The sequence below is a fragment of the Lepidochelys olivacea genome (genome assembly GCF_965140295.1).
Source record: "Lepidochelys olivacea isolate rLepOli2 genome assembly, chromosome: 3".
NCBI classification, from domain to species: Eukaryota; Metazoa; Chordata; order Testudines; family Cheloniidae; genus Lepidochelys; species Lepidochelys olivacea.
Genome location: NC_140413.1, coordinates 168,685,492 through 168,699,895, shown reverse-complemented (window position 1 = coordinate 168,699,895; position 14,404 = coordinate 168,685,492). Strand labels below are relative to the sequence as shown.

General features: G+C 41.1%; 1 protein-coding gene across 1 annotated transcript in view; it reads right to left on the bottom strand.

Annotated features, from left to right (window-relative positions):
• KCNH1 (potassium voltage-gated channel subfamily H member 1) overlaps nucleotides 1-14,404 on the bottom strand; it is a gene marked incomplete at its 3' end in the record, with an annotated part of 195,375 nt that overhangs the window by 126,415 nt on the left and 54,556 nt on the right. Inside the window, exon 6 of the mRNA XM_084624947.1 lies at nucleotides 12,557-12,949. Coding sequence (XP_084481073.1) covers nucleotides 12,557-12,949 — 393 coding nt within the window. The remainder of the gene's footprint in view (nucleotides 1-12,556; nucleotides 12,950-14,404) is intronic.

The following is a 14,404-nucleotide window of genomic DNA, read 5'->3' as shown; positions in this document are numbered from 1 at the left end:
AGAACGGTTTACCCAGTTCGAGTGAGATCCCGCCATGCAAACACACTGAGGGTGATAAGGGTGCACAGTTGTTCTTCACAGCAGAATATGGCCAGCAGAACTTTTATTTTTGTTATTGGTGATTCATGAGAAAGAAAGAAAGTCCAGCTTTAGTCTCCTCTGACGTATAGCACTGGCATTCAGAGGAAACAAGTCTTTGCTTTGTCTCTCAAAGTCTCCTGATAAGATCCGCTGCATGTACAAGTAACATGGAGCCCTGTGATGTCACTTTTGCAAAGTCATTTTTCAGCTTAAACTGCACTTGAAGCAAACTGCACTTTTTGAGTAGCATAAAGACAAGCAAGCCTGGTTGCTGAAGAGGAGTATATTTGTGACCCATGCTTTTCAGGCCAAGAAGAGTTAGCGAAAAGATTGTTCTCAAAATGCTGCCAAATAACATTTTGGTAGTCATATGCCTCAAATTAAAGCTACTCATTAGGTACTCTACACATGAGCACCTGATTTTCCAGTTGTGCATCACTTTGTATCGTGCATGTTTTGGCTTCAGTCTTCTCTCCCTTTTCTGTTGTGTCACATACTGGTTGAGAGTTCCTCACATCACACACACACACACACAGCTCATGAAAACACAGATTAATCTTGGATTGATGCACCGGACTGGGATTCAAGAGATATGCATTCTAGCTCTGGCTTTGCAACAGACTGCTTGCAAGACCTTGGGTGAGTCATGCAAGGTCTTGTGTCTTGACTTCCCAAATCTGTAAAATAGGGATAACAAGTCATCCCTAGCTCACATGGGTAAAGGGAGGGTTAATTCAGTTTTCAAAGCATTTATTATTAATTATTGCTGTTAATTTGTATGGGAGAGGCATATTTTGTCATCCATAGTTCAGCTCACACAGGTCTGAAATCACTGAAGAACCGGGCTCTAGCTGAAGAAAGTATAATTTTATGTAAATAATTTTAAATCACATTTTTTACACACCACAACTGAAAAGTGAACACACTTTATAATTCCCTCAGGGCATGATGGAGGATGAGTAATTTTAGGGAAGATTGGAAATAGTTTTCAATTTATATCTCCTGGAGCCTTCATTAAGGATAGCAGGTACAGGTTAAATTTACACAGTCACATTCTACTCTTCAGGACATTGCGTATGGCCTTCTTCATGCATAAAATGCAGGAATATGTTTCACTCTTATTATAAACACTGTGGTTGGGAACCAAGTGTGAACCAGGGGTAGAGGGCAAAATTTTTTAAAAGAGGGCTTAGCGTTAGCCTAACACTGGGTCCCCTTGATTTCAACTGGCCAAAGCACCACTTCTGAAAATCCTGCCTGTCATGTTTAAGGGTTATTGGGAGGTTTATGGCAATTTTGAGGTTTAATATAAGTGGAGTGAGATGTGGAGGCCAAAGAGTAAATCATTATAAGGACTGGAATAAAGCTAGATAAAAGTAAATGAGTTATTTGTGCAAAATTGCAGACAGATGGCCAAATTCACCACTGGCATAAGTGAGGCAATATTCATTGAAACCAATCTTGCCCCATTTATTTTAATGTAATTCTAGATTCAGTTTCACCACTGCATTGCTCTAGGTATCTGAAGTGTCATGATAATCCTGATTGTAAACAATACCATGATTAGAACTGTTCACCTCATCATTTTTAATTTTCTGATTTTCTGTTAATTAACAGAATTTCATGTTAATTGAACATGACCTTTCCTACAGATTACTATGTTTTGCAGCCAAGTTATGAGATAACATTATACTCACAAACTGTAATTAAAATCTAAGCCTTCTGGTTACCACTAGGGCTTTTAGTAAGGGAACAGCTGGAGATCTAAGATCCATGAAGCTTGTTTTTGGTCAGAGCTCTGAGATTCCAGTTTTCCAGCATCCAGATAGAACATAGCCACCAACTATGCCCATAATACAGAGGTGGAAAAGAGAGATCAAGAAAAAAAAACCCAGCAAATACATAGGAAGTAAATGTAGAGATGGGTTGAAAACTGATAAAAGGCTAATGTGTCCAGGAAAAGATACACATTGTTTTACACTGATCTGTAACAAAGGGAAACAAAAATAAAGGAAATTTGTCAGTAAACTAATATTTCATTAAGCATTGTAATTTGGGGATGAGTGTCAAATTAAGAAGTCATCTCAAATTAATGGATCTATTTACCTTTGTTTCAGTGATACTGGTATAAAGCAAGTCAACTCCAGAAGCTTTTTCCCTATTTTGAAAAAAAAAATACAAATGTCCAATCCGTATCTGGGGTCAGAACTACTTTTGGCATCTAGTACCAGTCCATCTTAAATTCTAATCTGATACCTGTTATGAAATAGATTATAAAGCAACCAACCATTTATCTACTCAAATAAATACTCTTTGCCATCTCATCTGATTTGCTGCCTCAGATCAATAAAAAAATACTCTAAACTGAAGAAAACAGGGTAACTGAATCCAGTCTTCTAGCAGATGTTTCCCTTTCTAAGCACTTTAAGTATCACTCTAACAGCAGTTTTCTGAAGTAATGCAAAATTTAATACGCTCAATTAGCTCTTCTCCTCGGACAACAGCTATCACCGTATGTTCTCACTGAAGATGTAATTTGATATATTAATTCTTTTAGATTTATACAGATAAAATAGCAGCCCACATAAGCTACTCATTCTTCTGCAGTGTGATAAATCACGTATCATGCTTTGCCAAGATCTGAGAAAGTAGCCTTGGCACCCAACGTATAAATTATACCTCTACTTATCTGTGACTTGGAGATAAATCCTATCCAGGCCAGTATTACAAGGGAAAACAGGGGATGCTGGCAGATGGACACTCTGCTGCAGTTATCTTGCCAGCCAGGAGTCCAGAGAGCAGGTCCAAGGGACACAGGGTAGGATGTTCTTTGCTGCTGCTCTAATAAGGAACAGTGCGTACTCCCAGATAATGTGTGTTGCTGATTGCAGCGGAATAAGTCCTCTTGCCGTCCAACTGCATCTATAAGGAGATGTGGTGCACAGACTGGCGTATTCACCAGTATTCTCTCCTATCGCTTGGAGAAGAGATCCTTTTCTATTTATTGAGGTGGGGTGGGGGTGGGGGAGGAGAGGATTCCTCTATGTTCCTCTTCCCAGTTCAACAGAAGGCAAAATCAAGGCCAGTGACTGAATTGTGTAATAGCTTCTATGGCAAAGTTCTCTCTTCATCTGGCATTTGTTTACTTAATACTAGATTCATTGATTTCAGTGGGAACAGGAGCAGGCCCCAAATGAAAATAAAAACTAAAGCCTCAGATTTAACAAATTTGCTGCTTTTGCCCTTTCAGCACTGATACAGCAATTGCTCCTGCAGGAAGTCAGCTAGTGGCATTAAGACAATATACATATTTCCTTGAGAAGTTTATTTTGTCATTCAAATCAATGCAGTCATGAAGCAGAACATTTTCAGTTAATCAGAACCACAAGTAATGTCATCAGAGCAATAAGAATAAGGTCCATGGACCAAATTCTGCTCTCAGTTACTCTGGAGAGTAGTGGTATACAGTTATACAGTGGTATAACTCCGATTATTTCAGTGGAGCTTCTCCAGGTTGACAGTGGAGTATCAGAGCAGAGATTGGCTCTAAAAACTTAAGAGTTTTCCCCAATAATTGCTCTTTTACTGCAATCATTTGTTACATGCTGCCCCCTGCAAAAAACACCCAAATCTGGCCTGATAACTAAAATTATTGCAGGTAAATCAGAATAGCCAAAAAATAAACTTGCAACAAAAATAATCAAATTAGCTCAGTGAGAGGATCCTTGTCATGACGCTACATCCAGCCCGGCCTCATTCTTAAATTCAGATTCCGGCTACAACTCCAGCTGACAAGGTTCTTTCAAACTCTGCTAAACACAGTTTTCCAAACCTTAAAGCTGCAGTAACCACAACAGCAACCGCAATCTGTAAAGTTCCATATCTGTGTCAATGGTAGTTCTGAGGGCAAACTGATTGTTACATTAGATTCAGTGATTATGGGAGACGTACCTGAGAAGGGAAGGGATAAGTATATGCTAGTATTATGATTTATTCATGTTATACACTATTTGTGTTCGTCAGGAGTGCATGATTCCATTTACCAGGAGATTTTATGCTCAGAACTTTAAAAGTGGGTAAATCCTGTGATTTCCCTATTCACATAAGCCTTCTTTGCTAACATGTACATTAAAGCGATGAATTTACAGAATGGCTATGACATGCCTAATTCAAATTAGAGTTGGTCAATTATATAGCCATATTGCTGCACAGCTTACAGTTGATTAGTTGCTCTGGGTTGCCAATAGCTTGTAGAGATTAACTGAATGGCAATCAAACCATAGGATCTATTCTTGAAGCCCTTAGTCAGCCAGTGAGAATCTGCCTGCATCAGGTCTGAGTAAAAGTCTTAAGATTTGAGCTGATAACAGGTAAAAGTGAAAAGATGGTAAATATGAAGGAAAAGCTAAACAATTTTTGAAGAACGTTAACTTCCCTCTAATGTATCGGGATGGAAATTCCACTAGACTTCATTAGAATCATTCAGCTTGTCTTAGGTTACTTCTGATGGTCCCTCTTGGGTTATGCTGGAGGACCATGAGACCAGCAGACCTGTTGCTCAGCTGGAACGTGGGCTTGGAAGAGGTAAATCAGATGAAAGAATGCTTGGACCAAAATTCCAAGTATCTTAAAGCCAACAATAAATCAGACTGGTAGAAACCATAAATATTCTAGGGGAGTGGAAAAAAAATGTCCCCACTTTTTGCATGTGATAGGGCCTCAATAGAGATTGCCACAATCGCAAAGGTCTGACTGGACCCTGTCTCTTGTGCAGGTTTTGAATGTGCAATATTCAATAAAAAGTGGAATTCACCACTCTACAAACACTGCCATATACTTGGTATTCATGAAAGTGAACACTCTATAAAGGAAAAAAGAGTGGCATTACATTTGAAAGAGGGTGTCAAAATGATTGACTGATATGGGGATGGAGAGCTATGGAGTTTTGAGAGGCGGGGTAAGGAGGGAAAGGTTTAAGAGCACAGCAAAGTGGGAGAGCCTTACATCATACTGAATCAGACATTTCTCAAAAGTTCAGAGTTCTAAATGTTTCATTGTATCTCCAGCCAATTTTAAGTGCAGCCACTTTTAGTGCAGCCAGTATCCATTTCCCAATATACATGCCCAAGAACTGAACTGCAGTTTTCTTTATCCTGGACTATGCCATGTATAATCTGCCTCTTGTGTAAAAACACTCCACAGAAGTTGGGTTAGGAATTGGTTTCTTTTTGCTTAGTTTAGCCACACACTTAGGCCTGGTCTACGCTCACAGCGACACATAGGGTACATGTAGCTACACGCTATGTTGAAAAGCAATCTGCACCCATGTTGTCATACGTAGCTACATGTGGCAGCGAAAGGCTATGGCCGCAGGGAGCTGCTGGAGTCTTTCCCTGCTGCCTCCCACACTGCCAGAGCCTTTCGCTGCAGGCGAACAGAGAGCAGAGTCGGGTGTGTACCCTAAGGTTCTGGTGTGTCTGTACTTTACTCACCTAAGCAATGCTCACTATCTACACTGCTATTTATACCCAGGCTAGCTGGGCATGCAGTGTCTGGACTCTACATGCCGCTGTAAATGTAGACGTGGCCTTAGAGAAGATTCATTTAATTACCACAGTTAACAGACCCACATCCAAAGCACTTTGTTGTTTCCCAGTCAGAAAGGAATCAAACAGGAAAGATGAACAAAACTAGGTAGGAATCTGCTCACACACACCAGTAAATAACTTTAACACTACTTGAAATGTAGCTGCGATAGTCTTTGAAAAGCAACTGTAAGGTTTCAAAGTTAGCAAGATTCCATAAAACTCAGCTGATTTAACGTCTTTTCTTTCCAAACTGACTCCTCTTTGGACCTGTAAGATGGCAACCTTCCTCACCAGCCTGGAGAATTATCAGCTGCATTCAAATCAGTCTTCAGCCCTTGCCTCCAGATTCCATTTGTTGTCCAAACCACCAAACAACTCACAAAAGGAAAACAAACATTTCCAGCTGGAGCTTTCTACCCACACATGGCACCCAGGCTTCCCACCAGGAGTCTCCTGAAATGGTCTCTAAGGAAGGGAGACTACCCCTTCCTGCAGCTTCTCTATCTCCTCCTTTCCTGCAGTTCTTTATAGGAACACCTGTCCCCACCACTTCTCAGCTGCATCTGATTGGTAAATAGAACTGGCTAGCCCCAGGACTCTTGTCCTTAAAGGGGCAGGCCACCCTGTTACCTGACTATACTTATCACCACCATCTATTCCTTTATCTTCTTCAAGGTCAGGGATTATGTTCTTCCACTTCGTCATTAAAACCCCTTCCTTTGGAAGATAGGTATCTTCTTTGCCTGAATGCTAGATTTTTCTCTAATTCATCTGGCTAGGCAAACGTGAGTTAATTTATATTTAATACATCTTTCCTCATGACTTTTCAGTATGCATATCTCTGTCACCTCAATTCATAAGAGTGATGGATAGTTCTCAATTTAGTCAATGTCAGCCAATAACTGATTATAGTGGCTCATGTTAGTGCAGCTAGAGTTTAAGGCTCTTCACCACTTCCACTATAAACTCCCTTATTTCAGAGATTTATATGGTGGTGACACGAGTGGATTCCATTCCTGCCAGGAGATTTCATGACAGGATCACATGTTACCAGGGTAACAAGTCATTGTTTCCAGTGTCTTATGAAGTTATGGGCTGAAAACTGCATAAGATACAAAGGTCCGTGTGAAATTGCTCATGCCACCACTGCAAAAACATGCTTCAGCTTGGCTTTGGCATTTAAGATCTTAGACTGCATTGGTCTTGACAAATTCCTAACAAGGAATCTGTCATAAATCTATTGAGGGATACAAGACTACTATGTCACTGACTTCTATTTTTGTTAATTCTGGCAACTGAAGCTTCAGCACAAAAAAAGTAACATTATACCCAAATCTATGTGGATTTTCCTTGAGTGGGGAAAAATTTATGGTCAGTCTGAATACTGGCATATGATATTTGGTGCACATTTTCAAGAGAGATCAGTACTATAGGAGATCAGTACTATAGTACTACAACCCCTCATCCTAGGCAAGCTAAACTGGAATCCACTGTACCATCTTAACCTCAGTATGTACGGTTATAAATCTAAGTCTGGCACCATGATGATTCATTAGTCAATGAAAGACTTCCATTATCTGAAGTTCCTTACCAGTTCAAGGAAGGGTTTTGGCTTTTAATTGTAGGAATAACTCGCCAGTGTGGAAAAGACTGGAAAAAAGTTCTCCAATGTTCCTTTTGTGTGGATAAGTTAGTTAATGACAACAAAGTGTTTTAGAGACAAGACATTGTAATAAATCTGTATGGAACTGGAATTTTCATTTTGTTGGACATTCTGTGATTTCAAAGTTTATTTTCATTCCTAATCAGAAAAAAAACAAAGAATTTTGAGATTGCCCACAAAGTGAAAAAAATTGGGGGGGGGGGCAGAAATCAGCTCAGATCCATTGAAATATTTTGTTTTATGTTATAATTATAAAATAATATAAAAATTTAAACCAAAAAGCTGATGCCTGCTGCTCTGATAAGAACAGAACAAAACATTTTGACCTTACTGAAACACTTCCCTTCATTTTTTCCCCCAAAGCAAAAAGTTTCCAACCAGCTCTAGTTCTAAATATTCCTATGATGGTGGATCCATCAGTAGCTCTGCGATTGTGTGTTTTATTTTTAAGCTGGGGCAAAAGGGAGTGGGAGAGACATGGTATTAAAAATATTTTATCTAAAACAGTTGATTTGGCACACGCCAATATTTATTTACGTGATCTGGCCTACGTGATCTATGAGTTGTGGCCAAATCTGGCCCAAAAAGAGTTCTACAATATTATCCATAGTCAATCTTGCCATCACTAAAAAATAGGGCCACTTATGGTGAATATAGGTGTCAGCTCATGATACCACATGCTGTTCATAGATTTATATATTTCAAAGCCAGAAGATACCATTAGATCATCTGGTCAGACCTACATAACACAGGGCATAGAATTTCACCCAGTTACATCTGTACTGAAACCAATACCTCAAGAATTGTTCTATTATAATTTTTGTGGTATGGGGCCATTGGGATCTCAGAGCATAAAACTGCACAGATTCCAGTGCACCAAAAAAAAAATCCCAGTTTATTAATACCAAGAAAACCAAACAATGTAAGGACAAAATAAAAGCTCACTATCACACTTCTCTACCAACACATGATTTTGACAGTATGCAAGCATGAATTGTAGAAACCCAAACTCCTGCATACAAACAGACATGGACGCCAAATGCTTTTAATGCTCAAATGCAAACATGAGCACCTCCAGCCTTCCTCCACAAGAAGATTCAAGAGCTAAATGACTCCAAGTGTCATAGTTAACTGAAGAGAGCCAACAGGTCTGTGGAGCAGTAAGGTACAAAGTGTTTCACGCATCAGATTCAGATGAGGCACCTCATATAAATCAATCCTTTATGTACATCACATGAATTATGGCATTTTTAAGAAAAAATTGGCTTGTCAAGCTAGTTCGTTACTGACATCCATCTTTCTTTACAAAGAATGATTAGATACAGATGAAATTACTCAGCTTTCACCTGCTCTGATGAAGCCAAATAAGGATTCTGTTCTCTCTTACTACAGTCAACACAGGGAAACACTGAAGGAGTAAAATATGATTTTATAGTCTTTACCTCATTTTATTAACATGTTTGAAGGGTCATTCCCTATGGCAGGGGCATGCTCTGTTCCTGCCTCTTTCCAGAGGAACAAACTATTGAGACCATCAGGTAAAGCAGCCAGTGATTTATTTACAAATTTGTTCTCACCACCTATACAGGTTGTGCAGTAGCTTGAACAGAATCCTGGGGCTCTACGGCCTTTGAGCCCAGCAGGATAGAGAGATCTCCTATATCCTTCACTCTACCGGTGACAGCTCTTTCTCTTTCCCCCTTTGCACCTCCTTCCTGTGTGTGTGTGTGTGTGTGTACGTGTGTGTGTGTGTGTACACCTTCCAAGTTAATGAGGTAATTAGTTTTTAACTCTCTCCAGCCTATTTCAATCAATTTGGCCTCCTTCCCATATTCAAGCATGAAAGGAGCAGCTAATGGAAGTTGCAGTGATCAGAGTGCTGGATCAGCAGCTGTTGTCCAGCACTCGGTCACATTTCCCTTCTGGCAATATTACATTATGATTTTTTATTAAAGTGTTTACCGTAAGGCTAAAAAAGGCAACCTTTCCGATGTAAAAGTTGTTTCCTCAAAGCAATTGGAGCAGCCTAGTGACTCTAGCCTTTAGATTCCAGTGAAGATTCCTTGTATTACTTCAGTTTCACACCAGTGCGTATCAGAACCGAGAGAAGTCATCAAGCCTGAAGGAAGTGGAACTGATGTAACAACAAGCCATGTAGAAGAGCTGTAATAAGGCATGAGTTACAGCAACTTAGTCTCTCTCTCTAGACTCAGACTTCCTGAATTTGGCCCTTCAAAGAGATGGATTGTCTTTATCTCTCCTCTGAAGCAGTTCATAGTGAAATGGACAACAAATATTGGGCCAGATCCTCAGCTGGTGTAAATTGTCATAGCTCCATTGATCATAATGGAGCTCTGACAATTCACACCAGCTGAGGATTTGCCCTAGTCAATCTACATTGATTTACACCAACTAAGGATCTGGCCCCATTAGGGGAAGTAATGGTGAACAGCATTAGAATAACAGAAACAAGAACAGCATGTTTTCTTTGCTTGAATGGAATAACTAGAATGACCAGGAATAACACTATTGTACTTTTCTGATTAAGAAACTATTGAAGAACCATAGAATAATTACAGTATGAACCAGTTGTTCCCTTTGAATGACAGCTTTATCCTAAGAATCTGAAAAACCAAGTTCCAAGTATAACAATATTAATCACTTCAGAAAATCATTGCAGTAACTATGTACCTATCTCTGTTCACTTAAAGGCTTTTCATTTCAGTGTAATGGCCTCTAGCATGGACATTCACACCTGGGTGTGTTCTGTATGTCATCCTGACAGAATCAGACTCAGGTTATCAAGAGCCTGTCCAGCAGGATCAAGAATGATTTGCTACTGTTCTAGGAACGTAAAGAAAGTTGACTCTAGTTGTTTGATTTTGTTTTTTTAAACTCTACTGTAGACACCACACAAATATATAAACTCTACTGTAGATGCCAGCTGTTGATCACTTGATCAATCCTTCTATTGCTTTATGAGTACCATGATTATCTACAACAGCAAAATGTCAGTCTTTCACATAAATCTTCCCTTTGGCACAATTTGGGACAAACAAATATTTAAGGACAGGGCTTACAAAGTTTTGGGGGTGATTTCACTTGTGTTAATTCAGTCTGTGGCTCTATATAAAACAAAAATCTATCTTCAGGGAATTAAATCTCACATAACATTACATTTGCTTCACTGCACTTAATAGTTTGCCTAGCTATCCCCAGCCAAAGTGAAAAACAAATATTTTACATGGATCTAATGAGACGAACAATGCTTCGTTCTCACAGCTTTTTTTGTTTAATTATACAAGAAGTAAAATGTTTTTTTGGTATTATCCAGATATTTCATTGGACATTATTTTAAGGAATGTCCTGATTTCAGGACACAGATTGGTCACACTTTACATTAAGGTTATGTTTATAAATGGATTATAAAGGATGAATAAACGATTAATAGGTGTTAGAAGTATGTTACAGGCATGAGTAGTTTTGTAAAGGGACCTTTCAATGCAACAAAAATAAGTCTACTCACAGGACTACAGACTGACAATTTGCTGTTTTATTTAGCTGCATCACAACAGGAGGAGGGTGGGGGAAGTCCCACTAAATAAGGGAAGGGGGGAGCATGACTCCAACACATAATATATTGAGTAATCCTGTTAACCTCATGATGACCACTTTACTACAAGTACTGTGTCTCACAGCTGGTTATAAGCACATCACTAGATGGTGTTATAGATGGTTATAAGTAAGGCTAAGATTTTGTCATGGTTATTTTTAGTAAAAGTCATGGACAGCTCACGGTCAATAAACAAAAATTCATGGAAGCCATGACCTGTCTGTGACTTGCTGATGTGGCTCCATGATTTCCCCCTACCACCGTGGTGGCTGGGAGCTGTGGGGGTCCCCCTCATCCATGGTGGCTGGGAGCTGCAGGGTGACTATATTTCCCAAAGAGAAAAATGGGACATCCCAGCCGTTCACCCGAGGCACCCCCGTCACCCACAAGGCTATTGCCTGTCGCTGGAACCCTGAGGAGAGCCCCCTCAGGAGTCTGTCACCTGTTGCTGGAACGTTGCAGGGGGGCTCCCTGTCGCTTGTTGCTGCTGTCATCTGTCATTGGGACCCTGCCAGGGCCCCACTGGTTGTCAGCTCCAGAGTCCTGCAGCCCCTGGGGCTGAAGCAGAGAATGTCAAGGAGGTCTCTGGAAGTCACAGATTCCGTGACTTCCATGACCTCCGTGACATAAACGTAGCCTTAGTTATAAGCAACCTGTTGGACTCATCTATACTAATTGATTAACCATTTATTAAGATATTCGTTATTTAACCACCCTTTATAAACTATTTGCACATGTGACTTTAATATAAAAGGCGATTAGTCTAGTCTCAATGCAGTCTAGTCTAAATGACTAAAAGTAAAACTGTTAAAGCTACAACCTATCCCCCTAGTTTAAGTCACTGGTGGGATTAGCCCAGGGGAATGTCTGTGCTCCCCAGCTGTCTTGTGGCTAGCCCTGAAGAAGGTGAGCAAGGAGGGAGGGAAGGTTCCATGATCCCTCTCTTCTGCCCCTTCTAGACTGTAAGTCATCAAAACGAGCTGGAAAATGGTAGTTTCAGATAAATGTTTGGTATGCCATGTCTTCCAAACTGTGGTGCATGGAGCAACCGTAGTCTGCAGGGAGCTTGCTAGCCATATCATGCTGGCTGTCCTCCTCCTTTCTGGCTACTACATCAAATTAAAGACAGCTGGATAAAACCAGTGAATACCCTCCTGATCTTACTTTCTCCTATAAAAATTACCACTAATTGCCAAAGAGATGTTATTCGATCACCCATGGGAGGAAATAGGGCCAGCAACCACGGCTGTTGCCCTGAGCACCAACTTCTAGGGGCACTACATTACTTGCCTTTTTTTTTTTTAATTTTATTTTTGGGCATACACACTTGGCTGGTTCATTCACGACAGGGGACCAAAATGGTTTTCCACCCTGGGTGGCAACACATCTAGGCCCAGCCCTGGGACAGGAGGTGGTGTGTGCAAGACAATATCTACATTATGTTGCATAGCTATGAATAAGCAGCAGCAATTGCTGTGGACAGCTACTAAAGGGAGACATGCTCACACCATATGCCAGCATATTTACAAGTATTCATTCCTTATTTTTGGGGGGGAGGCAAACATTAAAAGAAAAAAAATAAAGCCCTGGAAATGAGCCTGGTATACTAACCTCATCAACATTCTCAAATGCATTGATGACGTCGTATGGCAAGCATGAAAGCAGATCAATCACAAACCAGGTCTTCAGGTAGTTCATGCGGATCAGCTTGGGGTCTGAGATCACCTCTCCGGCTGGCCCAACGAAGGTGGTATGGAAATTAAGCACAATGTCTACTAAAAAAATGACATCTACAATGCTATCTATCACCAGCCAGGCCACGTTGTTCTGTTTGGTTTTAAAGGAGACGTTGTAAGGGACCAAAATAGCAGTGTAGAAGGTTAAAATCAGGATGATCCAGTCCCAGGTGGTCTTGAAAACACAATAATGTAAAATGATATGTGGTGGAGTCTTTGGTGCCTCTTGTTTGTACTGTGGAAGGATTTCAGAGCCCAGCTGCAGTACCTGGAACGACAGATATTTCAGAAAAAGGGAAATATTTTTCATTTTTTTGATTATTGAGCTCAACAAAACGTTTCACAGAAATAGTGCCTATTACAAAATCCTGCGACTCCTTTAAACACTAAAGAGTTGCAAGTACAGTACAACAGAATCCTTTTAAATTAACCGGTTGCCTCTACATCCTTTCACTATTTGTTTTTATGGTGTTGTAGCTTCCTGTTTGCATTATGGTAGCAATTTGATGCCAACCCCAGATCGGGGTCCGTCACAGGGCATGTGTGTCCCATAGCACCCCCTGCTGGCCAAGCATGGCTCCTCCCAGTGCTCTGCCTCATTTTCTCATCCATAGGGTTTTGTCTCTCTGCCACAGAATAGACGTGGTTCAGTCTAGGTCACTTTCAAAGGTCAGTGCACACAACTCCAAACAATCCAAAAGTACTTTTGCCCCACTTTGGTTCCCCTTCTGAGCACTTTCTGGGCTCCCTTTAAGTCTCCCTGCTCTAGGATGGAGCATGCTTCCCTGTCCCTTCACAGTCTTGGCTCCTCTTGGAGCTACCTTTCTATCTTCCCTACTCAGACGTAGGATGCTCGCTGCTTCCCTGGAGTCCTTCCAGACCCTCCCACAAGAGCCCAACTTGTTTCCTGTGGTTCTTCCTTCAAACAGAGTTTTCTCAGCTCTCCCATGAGATCCAGATGTTTCAGGGTGTCACCTGACCCCAATTAGTCCAGTCCTCTTAGGCTGGGAGGCAGCTACCTATGGCACAGGTAGGGCTAATGGAACAGAGCTGGCTAGCCTAGGCTTCTTAGACCTTAAGGGTATGTCTGCACTGCCACTGGGAGTGAGCTTCCTGCCCAGGTAGATGGACTCGCACTAGTGGGGCTTGAGCTACCTCACTAAAAACAGCAGCGCGGGCATTGCAGGTATGGTGGAGACTCAGGCTAGCCACACGAGCATAGACCCAGGGGATTGGGTCGGCGTGAGAGCCTGAGCTCCAGCCTGAGCCGCAATGTCCATGCTGCTGTTTTTAGCGCACCAGCTCAAACCCCACTAGCGTGAATGTGTCTACCCTGGCTGGGGGGGGCTGGCTCCCAGCTGCAATATAGACTTACCCTAAGGGGCAGGCCTTCCTGTTACAGGGCCCCATTGCATGAGGCACTGAAAACATACATAGCAAGGGACGGATTCTGTCCTGAAGAGTTTACAGTCTAAATAGACAGGATAGACGAAGGGTGGGAAGGGAAGCAGAGGCAAGGAGTTACTTGCACAAGGTCACTGGCAAAACCAGGAATAATACCTAGCTCTCCTTATTCACAGCCCAGTGCCACAACCACTGGACCACACTGCCTCTGAACGCTGTTGATTTAATTCTCTGCTATACTGATGCTATGATGTGGCATGAATTAATTGGACTTTGTTGTGCTACTTTGTGGGGCATAAGAGTAAACTCACTTTGCTTT